General features: G+C 37.6%; 2 protein-coding genes across 2 annotated transcripts; both read left to right on the top strand.

The window, feature by feature from the left end:
* The first annotated feature begins 2,133 nt into the window (after positions 1-2,133).
* LOC121414935 lies at positions 2,134-9,046 on the top strand. Its single transcript, XM_041607981.1, has 5 exons — positions 2,134-2,248; positions 4,347-4,499; positions 5,622-5,783; positions 6,712-6,981; positions 8,991-9,046. Exons 1-5 carry the CDS (start codon positions 2,134-2,136, stop codon positions 9,044-9,046), a joined length of 756 nt encoding a protein of 251 aa, XP_041463915.1.
* Positions 9,047-12,152: 3,106 nt separating this feature from the next.
* On the top strand, positions 12,153-15,101 carry LOC121414801 (melanoma-associated antigen E1-like). The gene is made up of 3 exons (XM_041607855.1): positions 12,153-12,349; positions 13,248-13,898; positions 14,443-15,101. The coding sequence occupies exons 1-3, from the start codon at positions 12,187-12,189 to the stop codon at positions 14,484-14,486; spliced, it is 858 nt and encodes a 285-aa protein (XP_041463789.1). The 5' UTR covers positions 12,153-12,186; the 3' UTR covers positions 14,487-15,101.
* Positions 15,102-15,513: the final 412 nt, after the last annotated feature.

Raw genomic sequence — 15,513 nt, 5'->3', positions numbered from 1 at the left:
GCAAGATATGGAGGAAAATCGGAATTTTAGTGCAGGAAAAGCTAATCCAATTTTTTTCAATAATAAAGATTATATTTTGAGAGGTAAAATGATTTTTGATGAAGACTTGTTTAAGAGCAGGTAAGAACAATCGATTATTTTTATAATTTAGGTTTGAGTGCTGAAAATATCATGGAAATTTGGAAGTTAACTGATGTAATTTTGAAAAGCGGAAAATATAATGGGAATTTCCACCATTTATGCTCGAATGACGTACACAAGTACAATATCTCTTTGAAGATGTTTGGAAAGATAATTTTACTGAAAGATGTACCTTCTAGAAAGGTTTATGAAAATTTTGTAATAAATTTACAACATCTCTATACTTTACAAATAAGGGATGGCCACAATAATTTTGATGTCTCAAAAAAAGAAATCTCAGGAATATTTATAAGACCTAGAATCACAATAATCTTACCAAAAGTAAGAGAATTTCAATATAAATTACTTCATGGTGCAATATACACCAACGAACATTTGTTCAAATTTGGTTTTATAGATACTAATATCTGTTCATTCTGTAAACATAACCCGGAATCTTATGAACATTTATTCTGGCTTTGTAATGATGTTAAAGCTTTATGGCAGAGGGTCATTGAAAAACTTAGTTTGATAAAGCTTCAAAATGCAGAGTGGAAAGATATACATGTGGGAATTAATGGATCCGATCTTGAATTGAAATTTTGTAACACGGTAATCTTTTTAATGAAATATATCATTTTTAGATCAAGGTCAGAAGGTAGAGTTCCTACTCAAGAAGAGAGTATTCAGAGAGTCGTAGAATATCGAAATGAAGAAAAAGCAATAGCTATTAAAAGGAACAAGTTAGACAAGCATTTATTAAAATGGGAGAGAATGTACCGAAATGGCAGGACTGAGGGCGATATCCGTGTGATTTGGGAGAAAGTGACTGTGTAGGTGTGTGTGAGGGTGTATGTGTGTATGTGAGGGTGTGTGTATGTGTGTTTTTGGGGAGGGATAATGAAGTTCTCCTTTGGGATGTTTTTTTTTTTACTCGTCGATTTCTTTTTTTGATTTGCTTTGTTTTTGATGAGTGCAAGCCAAGTAATCTCATATAGTTTTAAATCATTGTTGAATATTTGATACATGAAAGGAAAAGTGTTAGGCATATTATATGTATTTTTTTAAGGGGATCCTAGTGTCAGTATATCTATTTGTTTATTGGTTTGTATTGGATTTGGGTCTCCTTTGTTTGTTCTTTCCTTGTATTCCATGTATAAATCGCCCTCCACAAATGTGCAAGGGAAGACTTTTTGTTTGGGGCGGGGGGGGGGGGGGGGGGAGGAGTGGTGTTTCAACTTTTTTTTATAACTGATTTCATTGTTTCTCCTTTAAGTTATATATGATTTATGCTTGTACTAAGTTAGTGAAAAAAGTCAAAATATGAAATGTAAAATATTATATTATGTGTTTTGAAATGTTAAATTGAAATGTTATATGTTTTTGTTCAAAATAGTATGGAAAAAAATTGTAAAGGTAAAGGTGGAGTGGACTTCATATATAATATATATATATATATATATATATATATATATATATATATATATATATATATATATATATATATATATATATATATATATATAAATTCCCCAGCAAATTAAGATTCAAGAGATCATGAAAAACAACTAGGCTTGTAACGTTCCAGGAATTCAGGTTAAAGCATGAAATTGCGTTTGATTTGTAGAGTTACGTTTGATAGCAACCCTTTCTTACAACGAGCCCCAGATAAGATTTGAACTGATTCGGAAAAAATAGTCTACATTTTAGAAAATAATAAATTTGTCGATGTCCAATATCAACAAAGAACTTATTTCAACATGCATAAGTGCCATTTCTCTTTTCTTCAACAAGCTATATTTGCACAATATCCCATTTCAAATATGCACAAGTTACAGACCTCATTCGAATGAACTTGATCCGTCATGTCTATTTATGGTACTGGCGTTCGTTTGAAGAGTATATAACAAATGAGAAACATCCATTTGTTATCGTGTCTGAAATCAAGAAACACGCAGTTTGACATACAACACCTTATCATATTATTTTCGAAGATAATACTCTTGATTCGAAATGTTTTATCCGAAAATAGTCGGAGGGCATCGTGGTGGCATTCACCATCTCATGTCACTTATCTTGCTTCTCACATGTCTAACATCATCATCGTCAGCCGCCTTCTCCGCAATATGTAAGTATATTCCGATATTATGATTGGAAGATTGTGTTAAAAAAAAACATTTTAATCAATGTGAATGACAATAAAATGTACCTAATATATTTTATACGCATTTCTGAACATCCTTTGTATCAAATTCTGTCCAAGGTAAAGTTAACAACAAATCTGATTTTAATGGGTGTACGGTTTATGGATACTCAATCTCGAGCTCAAAAAGCTGCATGAAGATACAGATATATTTTACCGAAAATTTCTTAGTCGTTAAACAGAGATTGAGTAAAAAAAAGATGTATACACGGTTCAACGCAAAAGGAAGAAAAAAGAAACAGCGTCAGTGTTTGTGACATCCATGCACGACATGCGTGTGTGGAATGTGAGTGAGGGTGGGTATACGTTGTGCGAGTGTATTTGTGTGAGGTGTGTGTGTTTGCGAGGGTGTTAATGATTATTTTGTGTTTGCATTGTTATACTACATACTATCTTGTATCTTGTATTTACTTGAGAAGAAAAAGTAATAATGAATTGTATAAAGTTAGACAAGTTTTCTCTTCAACAAGCACGACAATAGGCTATACACACATCAAGAGAGACAAGACAGCATATAGGCCTGGCGTGTCTTTTTTTTTTTGGGGGGGGATAGGTTAATAATGCACCCTTTTCATTCTTGCTTGTACGACACGAAAACAACGATGTTGAGGTAAGGGTAGATTTGGGACCAGCAAAGAAGGGAGAAGATTCACATCAGTGGAGATATACAGTGCGTATCAAAAAAAAGTTTATACTTAGAAAAAATCCTGTAAAATTATACATTTGTAATATCCTGAAGATTTTTCCCCATTTTAGCATTGGTACAGATCTATTTAAGCAAATGACGATGTAGCTGTCGAAAAATATTTCCGCTTGAGTGAGCACCGCTAACTTTTGAAAAGTTAGTGAAAAATGATTTGCGCAGAACTTTGAAATAGTTATTCGAATAAAAGTAAACCTTAATCATGAATAACACGTTGAATTTACCTAGTAAAATTGGTTTGAAGATATCTCTTACCTTTTTAACTTGTTCCCTTGACCAAAACACTTCGAAGAGCGCACTGTGCCCCACCCCACACACCGAGGCCATCGTGACGATATTTGCCTTACACTGAGCTGTGAAATGAAATGGCTTAGGCTTGTTTTTCAAAGTGTGGAGAAATAAGTATTAAATGAAAAATAAAATGTAAACCCATTTTAAATTATAAAAACTTAGTGAAAAAATGCTGGAGATGTCTGATATAAACTTTTGTTCTGACTAAATACAGTCCTCAGATCCAGCTGGCACAAAAAGGGTAAACTTTTAAAGGTTATGCTTACTAAGTGTTGAAATGTCGATTTAGTTGGCAAAATTGTCACAAAATGCTTGAACGTATCCATTTATTACAATATACAAAAAGTTCAAAGGGGAAATGTATAAGAAATGTTTCGCAGAGTAAGTTTGATTCCGCCATTTCCCCTTGACACAGCGTGAAAACGAGCATTTCTGCGCAAACAGATTTCTGCGAGCTTTTAAAAAATGGACAATGCTCACTTAAGTGTAACATTCTGTCAGAATTTTTACTTTCATTGGATAGATGAGACCCAAACCCAAGAATATATGTGAAAAAAAATTACCCACATATTGTATATTTTATCATTCCCAGGGCTTTTTCAAAGTGTAAACTTTTTTTTATACGCACTGTATAGGCGGAAATCAAAAATTAATTTTCAAAAATCTAGATTCACTAGCTTTCTTATCTTTGGCTTTATTATGGGTATTACCGAAACCTTAGGGTGATTCATGGAGCTGTTTCTGTTCCAAAATGCTGAGATATTTCAAAACTTGCCCTGTTTTAACAGAATAGGAGTGTGCTATTGATTTATAACCTTAAACTTTGATACATGTAATGTTTCTTGCTTCCAGATGCTTGTTATAATAATTATAATCTCCAAAGACCACATTTCAAAGTGAACTGATAGGAAAAGGGTTGGGAATGTGATTTATCACCGGGAAGACGTTACGTTACCAATCGTGTAGTTTTACAATAGTCTTTCTGCACGCCTCACTTGTCGCTATATACATATCCATGTTATCTTATAGCTTCTCTAAGTCTGGCAGACTCCCCAAGAATCTGGCGAGGAATTCCAGAGGTAACCATTGAATTGAGCGATCAAGACTACAAATATTGTCAACTATGTGTCGATGACACGTACTGGAATTCTGGCATTGCCGACGAGATCTGCAAGTACCATGGTCAGTATAGTTAAATAGATAAAAAGATAACAGTTATAATTGTGAGCTGTCAAGATTGCCAATAACTATTAGGATCTTGTCGATTTGACGGTCCTGGAAAAAATCATTTTGATAAAAATCGACTATGTGTGAATTCACCCAAAATAAAATTCACATCAGAATAGTAAAAATAACATGATATGTTATGCAGGACCCGCTGGAAAAAAAACCAGCTTACAGCTGCAGTGGCTATATACCCCGGAAAAGAGTTAGAAGTAGTAGTAGTAGTATAGTAGTAGCAGCAACAACAATATTATTAGTAGTAGCAGCAGCAACAGTAGTAGCAGCAGCAACAGCAGAAGTAGCAGTAGTAGTAGTAGTAGTAGTAGTAGTAGTAGTAGTAGTAGTAGTAGTAGTAGTAGTAGAAGCACTAGTGGTAGGTAGTAATTGCGGAAGCTATATAGTTGTAGTAACAGTAGCAACATTAGTAGCAGTAGTAGTAGTAGTAGTAGTAATGGCGGTAACCAAAAGTGGCGGTAGTGGTAGCAGTAGCAGCAGCAGCAGCAGCAGCAGCAGCAGTAGTAGTAGTAGTAGTAGTAGTAGTAGTAGTAGTAGTAGTAGTAGTAGTAGTAGTAGTAGTACTAGTACTAGTGGTGGTAGTAGTAGTAGTAGTGGAAATAGTAGTACAGTAGAAGCAGTAGTAGTAGCAGCAGCAGCAGCAGCAGTAGGAGCAGCAATAGCAGTAGTAGTAGTAGGTATAGTAGTAGTGGTATGCATTGCATAATTCCGTTTTCTGCTTTTTCTCGAGAAATGAAATAATGTTTTACAGTGCAATATCATCATATCAACGAATTTAATTTTTTCTTCTTTTATTCACTGTTTTCGACATCATAACAAAGTGGTATTTATTTAGAAAGGGGACAGAAATATAATTACCATTCTGAACACTATGTACAATGAAAATAGTAAAATGGTGCAATGTTCATTAGACTAACTGTCCAACCCCCTACATTAATTTAAACTAATCTCAATTTTAATGCTGATAAATATCAATAACAATAAGCTTGCTTCTCTTGGAATATGTAGATGTAAAATGAGTTTACACAGTGGTAATGAATTCTTATTTTGTTTTGATTTCCGAAGGATTCGAAGGCTCAATGGTGATTAAGGACGACACAACACCATCCGAACCCGATTTCTTCTTAGATGGATATGCAGTCTGTAATAGAATTGAAAACTCTAATTTCCCGCTGGAATGTGAATTTAGAGAGTCGTGTGACAGAGTTCCCACCATATCGTGCATAAGTAGGTACAAGGGGGCACTTAATTGTGTACAGATGGGAAGGGGCTTGAGGCTATGGACCCGTCACCCAAAAAATCACGACCAAGAGAAAAGGGGAGAAAAGGGAAAGAAAGGGAAACGATAAGGGCTGAAAATTATATTAATTTCTTTATATACCCTCCAAAAATGTCATAAAAATTAGAGCTTCATTAAAAAAAAGGTCAATATTATTTCCCCTTACACTGTCCCCCCTCAAGAATATGGTTCATTATACGCCACTTCTAGGCGTTGACAAAACTGCCCCTCCGTACTTTTGTGCGCCGTTAACTAAACTGGTTTGGTTTATAACAGAAAAAAGAAATTGTAAAACGTTCCATTTTTGAGCAAGATATGGAGGTAGGAAAAGATATAATTATGGCTTCTTTTTCGCCTGTAGAGCTACTTTATATCCGCTCTTGAGAGATATATCGATCCGGTCTGTACGGGTCTACCCAAAGGAAATGGGGGGGGGGGGATTCCTGGTCATGCTGTTCTACCCGGAAACTGAGGCGTTACATGCCTGGTACGGAACGGGTAAATCTGCCATTAAACCCAAAGACAGAAGAAAAAGACACATGTCCTCGTTTCGATTTCTCAGACTAAACATCACAAAAATGACACAATCGTATGTTCACAACTTACGGGGACCTAATATATCAGAAGACAGACAGAATCACAGAATAAAATACCAAGTCGTAGACTCTTCTGATTTCCAAGCGCCATGTGACATTTACACTTCAGTGTATCTTACTCTGCGAAAATTGCAGACATTTCTAGAGACCACATAGTACTTTTTTAGAGTTGAATCGTAGAACATATACACTGTAGTGTAGGTATTTATAGGGTATTGACAAATAGGGGTGGAACATGTTTGAACTATTCCCCAGTATTTTGTCTTCTTTTATTCTTTAGTTCCTGGATATATCGGCTGCTACACCGAAACAGCTTCCAATCCATTCTTTTCCGATGGCGTAGAACCAAATATCACAGCACAATCACCCGATATCCGCATCTGTACACTAGCCTGTGCTTCGAGTCCATATCTAGGACTTACGAAGGGCCAGGACTGTATCTGTGGATCAACACTAGGGGATCGTAGTCTTGAAGGAGATTGTGATCTGGGATGTCAAGAAGATGATCTACAGATTTGTGGGGGATCAAATAGTATATCAGTGTACAATGGTATGAATATTATGTATATTATAAAGCATAAAGACAACACAACAGTTATAAGTTTGCAAGTTCTTCTAAAACCTCAGTCACGTTTCCTGCGGACGCCGTAGATTCTAAAATTTCTGCGGCGAGTAGCAATCACATATTCCTGGAGACAGAAAATCTGCGCCTGACCTATGTCCTTGACATGGTAACTTATACCTCGGTCACAGTTGCTCTACTGTGGCCGTACGGAGAGTCGAAAACAGCCTTTTTTAAAACATTTTTTTTGTACCAGCTACATATAAGTGGTTTCAATTAAAGAATAAAACGGTCGTTTTCGATTCGCCGTACGGCCGCCGTGGAGCAAATGTGACAGGGGTATAACAGTTCGCCATAATGTGACCCTGCGGCGGCCGTAAGATTTTGACAAATACTACGGCAGAACCAAGGTGACCGCAAGGCGCCCCAACGGCGGTCGCAGCGGGACCATACAGTGAGTATGCAATGAGTGGCTTATCATACTCATCATGATATTTTACAATAGGCATTCGCACCATGTCTCCCCACGTAAAGAACATGAATGGAGAAGGGGAAAGAAGGAAAGAAGAACATCAAGGCAGCCGCACCGCCACCGTATGCTCGACGTACGTCCGTCGTACACCGTTCTACGCCATTGTTACGGTTGATCTAATTTTTACGGCGAGCGTAGATATAAACCACCCCCCTAATACCTCAGTCATAATTGCTCTATAGCGGCTGTAATACCTCAGACACATTTGCTCTACGGTGGCCGTATGGCTAATCGAAAAACGCCGTTCTAACATTCTTTTGTATCAGCTACATACTGTGCGGCGATCCCAGTAAGTGGCCGTGGAAATTCTGCGGCGATCGCCGTAGAAATTATAGGATCTACACTGGTCGCATTAATTGTGACTGTATTTTCGTTTCTTTTTTTTTTTGGGGGGGGGGGGGGGCAAAGCCAAAAAAGTATTCTGGTGCAAACGGATATTTTCACCATGAGATTGTCATCTGCGTGAAGTAGTTGATTGTTTTGCAGTAATCAAGTTGAGCAAAGCCTTTTTGAAGTTATTTCCTTTTGATGAAATGCATTTAAGCTATAAAAAATCAAATCTGAATTCAATTATAGCGTTACGTATTGAATGGCATCCTCGCGAAATCGCGAAGCGCGAATCGCAAGCTCAAAATTTGGGACATTAATTAGACATGGAAATAAAATATTCCAAACAGTTTTTGTTACCATTAAAAAAATGTGTATATAACTAAATAATTGACGTGAGCGCGAAGTGTGAGCTGAAATTTTCAATTTACTGACCAGAAAAGGGACCTGAAAAGAACTGCATTTAGTGGCTGATTAAATCTTACCAATCGATTAATGCGAGCGCGAAGCGCGAGCTGACTATTTGTGATAATCCAAACTGAAAACTGGATATTTTAAGCACTTTTTGTAATCAAGAACAAGATGAGTATCTTATTCAACAATAATTAATGCGAGCGAAAATTGTGAGCCAAAAATTTGTGATGAAATTGGACATTCTAAGCATTTTTATAACCAAGGGCAGAATGAGTATCTTACTAAACAATAATTGATTGAATGATTTTATTTAATTTCTGCATTCAAGACAAATATGCAACATAAAATGTAGGTGATACATGTAAGTTTTACAAAACAATAAAGCAATTGTCATAGTAAAGCAATGAATTAAAAGAAAATAATAGTTTAAACGAATGCAGGAGACCGCCATCGGGAGCTGTCAAGTTTGAAAATGATGGCGGCCTCGTAAAAATGGTACATAAATTTCTTTTTTCATTGAAGGGAGTGCGAAGCGCGAGCTTTTTTGTGTTATTTTCTAACCTAAAATGTGTTGTTTTTCTTTAATAAGGGTATTTCATTATGAAAAAGGACACTTTCCATTTTGAAAAAAAGGCGCGTTTCATTTTGAAAAAAGGATTTTTTTCCCGACGATGATTTTTTTTAAATTGTACTTTATCACTATTATTATTCTTATTTTTTGAAGGGGGAGGGGAAGTGCCCCCTGACCCCGGTTCTGCTGCCCCTGCTGAGGTATTATAACTCCTTTAAAAAATAGGACTCTGCCGTACGTCGACCCTGCGGCCGCTGCAGGAGTCTCTCGAATTTAGGTACTTACGGCTACCGTTCCCCCACCGTAGAACAAAAGACTGAGCTGTAAGAAATCTGATCAATGAAAGTTATTGATTCTCAAACATAGCACCTTACCTCTGTGGTGTATTCCACTACCGCCTTATCTATGCTGAGTTTACGCAGCATTTCACACTTGATATTTATTTTGAAAATATCATTATTAAAAGAATAAATACTAATGAGTGACATTTATTTATGATTTGTAATTTTTATAACAATGGTGGTTATATTTTTTCATTCACCAGAGCGTTCAAAATATGAAAGTTTGATTAAATTATTTTGGGGACTTCTGTTGGTGGAAACTGAAGAGTGTAAGACGGTTTATTTGAAATCATAGATTAAAAAAAAATGGAATTAGTTTTGAGCAAAGGAACTTGATGGATTGATGGATAACTGTATTAGGAACTCAATGTCCCCCAAATCAAGCATTTATGCACTAGGTCAAGAAAACCAAATAGAGGGGTTACAAAGTGAGGGCAAGTTTATCCTACAATAGCATTTTGCATTAGATGATTTCTGTGTTCCATGCATGAAAGCATGTTTTTATAAAAGATAGGAGTTTCCTTAAATGAGTAAAATGTCCTTTTCCCCTGCTGCGTCGGACCTCCTGTAACTACACTAATCTCGTCGTCATTAAGCCTATACTGCGGGAAAATGCGCATGTGTGATCCTGTCATTTCGTATGGATAATATACCATTGGCATCGGCGGATCCAGGGGGGGTGCGCAGGGTGCGCGCGCCCCCCCTAATATTTGAGCGGCGCCGAAGGCGCCGCTCAAAATAAAAAAATAAAAAAAAAGTAAAAGAAAGAAAAGGCGCCGCTTGAAAAATTAAAAATAAAGGAAAGAAAGGGAAAAGGCGCTGCTTAAAAAAAATATACACTGATATAACATTAGCAACAGTAAAGGAAAGACTATCCCCAGCAAAGCGTAATCATATCATCTTCCTTATTTTTTCTTTTAACTACCCTTTTCCCAACAACTTCGCCGGTAGCAGTGCGCTGCCTGCATATAACTGGCGCCAATCAAGAATAATCAGCGCCACCTTAATCTAAATCGGCGCCGGACAAGAATAATCAGCACTATTTAGTTATAAATCGGCGCCAGTCAAGAAAAATCGGCACTGCCAGAGTCTTAACCGGCGCCGATCAAGGATAATTAGCGCCACCTAAATCTAAATCGACGCTGGACAAGAACAATCGGCGTCATCTGGTTATAAATCGGCGCCAGTCAAGAATAATCGGCGCCTCCTGGTTCTAGATCGGCGCCAGTCGATTATGGATTGCCGCTGCCTGAATCTTACGTAACGTCGGTAAAAATAATCAGTACTACTTGTTTAAATCGGCGCCGGTCAAGACAAATCGGCGCTGCCTTTGTCTTAACCGGCGCCACCTAAATTTAAATCGGCGCCGGTCAAGAATGATCAGCGTCCCCTGATTTCAATAAATAAGCGCCGGTAGAATAATGAAGAAGGGCCTATTGCTAACCAAATCTAGATCGGCGCCGCGGTCAAGAATGATCGTTTTGCCCTCCCCCAATAATTCCGCATGTGCAAAAACAATAAGATGGTAATGTTACACAAAAATCAGCAAACGAGATTGAGCTACACAACTCGTTCTTTATTAAAAATCGTGCTCAAATTATCCGCTTTTCAGATTGGAACATAAAAATTTTCAGCTCGCGCTTCGCGCTCGCATTATTTCTGTAGCAAAACCCCATACTTTTCATGATTAAATAGGTGAATAGAATGTGTCCCGTTTTTAGTTCTGAACCTCAAAAGAACTCCCGCTTCGATTTGCAATAATCTTTTGTTGGATATAATCTTGTTCTTTATTAAAACGTACATTAAACTGTAATGTTTTCAGATCGAAATATCAAAATTTTAAGCTCGCGCTTCGCGCTCGCATTTTTTTTTAGATACCCATCTTAATCATTGGTACCAAGAATGCTTAGAATATCAAGCTTTCTGGTCAGAATATAAGTAAATTTCAGCTCGCCCTCGGCACTCGCATTATCTGTGTAGTAAGATATGTATCCTCCTCATGAGTTACTTCAAACAGTCCTAAACAGGCACCTTTTTCCTGTTTTCAGGTCAGTATACTTTAAAAATTTCAGCTCGCGCTTCGCGCTCGCATTAATTTGTCGGTGTAATATGTGTCTCTATCTCATGAGTCATATATATCTATATGATATGAGTCATATATATATATATATATATATATATATATATATATATATATATATATATATGTATATATATATATGTGTGTGTGTGTGTGTGCGTGTTTAGACAGGGTCAGGCATTACCCCTTTTTCTTTTTCAACATTTTCTTTTATGGCGCCGGTGAAGTGCAAAAATATGTGCGCCGCTCGGCAGTGCGCCCCCCCTTTCGCCAAAAGCTGGATCCGCCTATCATTGGTAACAAATTGACTTTGATTTCTTCCACGTTTTCATACAGCCAATTTGCTTGGTCGCTGTAAATCTGAACCACGTGATGTGATTCCTGATGAACCACTCTTCATAACATCTCCGGTAATTTTCTTATCACCGAATCATGTTCCGTTGGCAACTTAAAATACTACGTAAATTCAACAGAAAAGGGATTCATGCTGCCAGTTGATAGGATGTTGGATATTGATATACAAGTTAATGTTACGTAACTCGGGTTCGAAACCTTGCAAGAGGTCTTCGACAAGGTATTCCTCACTTAGTCACTATATACAGGAGGGGAAAGTAGAGTCGTCGGTCCTCGACGAGAACACGTATTTGTGCTTTGATAGAAGTCAGGTTTTATCCACTAAATCATTGCAGCCAATAGCAGTTTTCTCCAGAACACCGCTTACATGCATAATATAACATTTAATTAATGATAACATAAACGACATAAGTAAATAAAAAAAAACCCGTTCATTTATCTGTTTCATTTTCCTCAGGGTTTTCCCGATATGGCGGTCGGGTCATGTACGTGGTCAGTATCGATCGATGTTCAAGCTTTACACAACCTCCATGTCCTGATGATAGCCGTACTAAATTCTTATGAGCGAATCACCATGAAATCTAAAGATTTCAACGAGATTTACAGAGGAGGCAATACAAGGGCGAATATTTTCAGAGCACCTTACAATTACCAGCAAGACACAATCACGGTCACATATGACCATTATTTAGTTTTCCCGCAATCCACTAACTTCATCATCCGATTCAGCCTTGAAGGTAATTACATTATGAAAGTAACGAGCATGGATATTCCATGATATGAAGTGATTAGCTATTAAAGTAATGATGCTAGTGTCATTGCCATATAGGGTTTCGTACCAGAAAAAAATTGACAAGCAAAAAAAAAATGGTCTTCAACCTCAAATATAGGGTTTCGTACCAGAAAAAAAATTGACAAGCCAAAAAAAAAGTCTTCAACCTCAAATATAGGGTTTCGTACCAGAAAAAAAATTAACAAGCGAAAAAAAGGTCTCCAACCTCGTCAGAGGGGGGGGGGGGAGTGATACGTCGTCAGGGAGGGGGGCAAAGATAGGTCCTTTGCATGGTTCTGACTCGTCAGGAGGGGGGGGGGGGTCCGCAAGGCATTTAATCGACAATGGTCTTTTATCCTGCATTCAATTAATGGAAATGCTACACACATTTATATTGGCAAAATACGTGTGCACTTGTTTTAAAAAAATATTCATAAAATTTCCTTACTGATAGTGAGCAAAATGCGATGGATGAAAATAAAGTGACAGAACCATATACATTTTGAAATGATTAGATTATGGGATCTTCACCATTTTGATGAGGCCAATGGGAATAAGATGTGAAAAAAACCTTTATTTTTCTAAATATCAAACCATCTTCTGGGACTGATTTGTAAACGGAAACAAGCTTTAGCGTGTAAGGTAATTAGGTAACCATAAGGTAAATAACTTGAAATTAAATGCATTTACTTGTAGTCCTGTTGAAAACTCAAAGCAATAACGACAAAGCATTCTTGTCACATGATAGTACATTTTGTGTTCTGGACGTAACAAGCAGGTAGACGAGGGAGTGATACACTCTGAACTAATCACGTGTGAAAATATTTTTCACTGTGGATGAAACATTTTTTTTTCATACACAGCAAACCCAATGTATACCAGTGCTCCTGGCGACATGACTACCACTAAGAGTGAACCGACTAGCAGACCTGGTACCAGAACTCCAGATGAACTAACGACCATGAAGAGTGGAGCGACCAGCGGACCGGATACAAGCGTTCCTGACAAGCTGACTACCACTAGGATTGAACCGACTCGCGGACCTGGTGCCATAACTCCGGATGAACTAACTACCATAAAGAGTGGAGCGACCAGCGGACCGGATACAAGCGTTCCTGACAAGCTGACTACCGCTAGGAGTGAACCGACTAGCGGACCTGGTACCAGAACTCCAGATGAACTAACTACCATAAAGAGTGGAGCGACCAGCGGACCGGATACAAGCGTTCCTGACAAGCTGACTACCACTAGGAGTGAACCGACTAGCGGACCTGGTACCAGAACTCCAGATGAATTCACTACCATGAAGAGTGGAGCGACCAGCGGACCGGATACAAGCGTTCCTGACAAGCTGACTACCACTTGGAGTGAACCGACTAGCGGACCTGGTACTAGAACTCTAGATGAACTAACGACCATAAAGAGTGGAGAGACTAGAGGACCCTATGAACGTACTGACCCAATAGTCGACTCGACAACTTCAAGGGCCGGTCATACTCCTAAGAGCGTGTTAGGTAAAGTATTCCAGAAAGATCAATTCAGTAATAAATTAGGATTATTGTCAATGGAGTTGTTTATCCTATACCCCTATACAACCGATAAAGAATAATCTCGTACAACTGTGGATGCAGCAATAGTGTGGATAACCCTCAATAAAAGCGAATTGAATATGTAAAGTTGTAATGAGGTCATATCCGTACGATTGGCCATAGATTTCAAACCAATTTGGCGTTTTCTCCAAAATATTCAAAGCTCGCAATCGTCCACCATTATTATGATAGTGTGTTTTTTCAGTTAATTTGATCTCAAATAAAAAGTTACCTTATATTCATAATTTCAGAAAATAAGTAAACATCTATCATGTTGTTCCGAAATCGGATCGTGGACCAGTCGCAAGTTGTGGGAAGGTGTTTACCGCCAGTATGTTCTTCTTTATACGCCCATGTGCTAGTAGGTCCATGATACGCCCAACGCCCAAACAAATTGAGGACTTCCCATGAGCTTCATGGCTGTTGACTCTTGACTAATATTCATAATTCCATATTTTTCTTTCAATAGGTATCTTGATCGGGATGGTAGTTGCTTCTCTTGTCTCTGTTTAAATCAACATTTATTCACCAGTAATCAAACGACGAGGAACATACAAACAAAGATTCTTAGACTATGGGGCTATACGTCACTTTGAATATGATATTGACATAATCATCGAATGTTGACAAAATCTTTACAATGAGAAATATTTCTATGCAAATATCGACAATCCGACAAGTAGGAAAGGAACTCAATTGAAGATCCTATATGGTCCGTATCAAGAAAGTGCCGGAGTTATATTTACTTACTTTCTCTGATTGTGAATCTGTTAAGCTTCCATTATGGTCTTTTCAAAGTATGTGCTGTACTGATATCTTAAAAAGGAGAAATAATTTAAGAATCCCATCAGCATGGACTATCGATTATCATTGTTTGTAACACTAGTTATGTGAATAGTTGGGTAAAATAACCGCTATATCCTTAAAAGACCCATATTGCCCTCGTGTAGAGACTCTGGCCAATATGACTCTTCTGCTGGAAATATATTTGATGTTCGCCTCAAGGCCAGTCAATATTATAAAATTGTCCTATTTTGCACTTCAACATTACGGAGACGCGATAGCTCAGAGCGGGGGTTTCGGATTCCGGTGACCCGGTTTCGATTCCCCTCGGGGGGGGGGGGGGTAGTGCCCTTTGGTAAGGCATTACCAGGTCCATCGGAGAGGACCTTAAGCCGTTTGTCCTCTGGTTGCTTGTTTACAAGTATTCATACTTTCTTAATAATCAGTTAAAAAATATCCACCATCTACATAATGTTTTATGTATTACATTAACTTAATACGAATAAAAGATTATTGAATATTGATATTGATGCAGAATAAAATTAAACATGAATAAATCTCTCTTCAGAGAAAAAACTTCAAGTACAGTTTCAAACTGACAATGGAGAATACGTATAAGAATGACCCTAGTTCATAAAGGTTTATTTTGAGTAAATCGAGAGATGTAATTATTGTGTGCATGTCAAGTGAGGATTTTTGGCATTTTTTCATTTATTTTGGGGACTTTTGGATGGTTGGATAGAATTCCGGGATATTA

This window comes from Lytechinus variegatus, chromosome 5 (genome assembly GCF_018143015.1).
Source record: "Lytechinus variegatus isolate NC3 chromosome 5, Lvar_3.0, whole genome shotgun sequence".
Lineage (NCBI taxonomy): Eukaryota > Metazoa > Echinodermata > Echinoidea > Temnopleuroida > Toxopneustidae > Lytechinus > Lytechinus variegatus.
The sequence above is the reverse complement of the archived record's forward strand: the minus strand, read 5'-3'. Positions and strand labels throughout refer to the sequence as shown.

Excerpts from the sequence above, each read along its gene's own strand:
- LOC121414935 (XM_041607981.1), top strand. The coding sequence starts at position 2,134 with ATGTTTTATCCGAAAATAGTCGGAGGGCATCGTGGTGGCATTCACCAT. Across the intron at positions 2,249-4,346 it reads AGCCGCCTTCTCCGCAATAT|CTTCTCTAAGTCTGGCAGAC; the intron begins GTAAGTATATTC and ends GTTATCTTATAG. Across the intron at positions 4,500-5,621 it reads CGAGATCTGCAAGTACCATG|GATTCGAAGGCTCAATGGTG; the intron begins GTCAGTATAGTT and ends TGATTTCCGAAG.
- LOC121414801 (XM_041607855.1), top strand. The coding sequence starts at position 12,187 with ATGAAATCTAAAGATTTCAACGAGATTTACAGAGGAGGCAATACAAGG. Across the intron at positions 12,350-13,247 it reads CATCCGATTCAGCCTTGAAG|CAAACCCAATGTATACCAGT; the intron begins GTAATTACATTA and ends TTTCATACACAG. Across the intron at positions 13,899-14,442 it reads TACTCCTAAGAGCGTGTTAG|GTATCTTGATCGGGATGGTA; the intron begins GTAAAGTATTCC and ends TTCTTTCAATAG.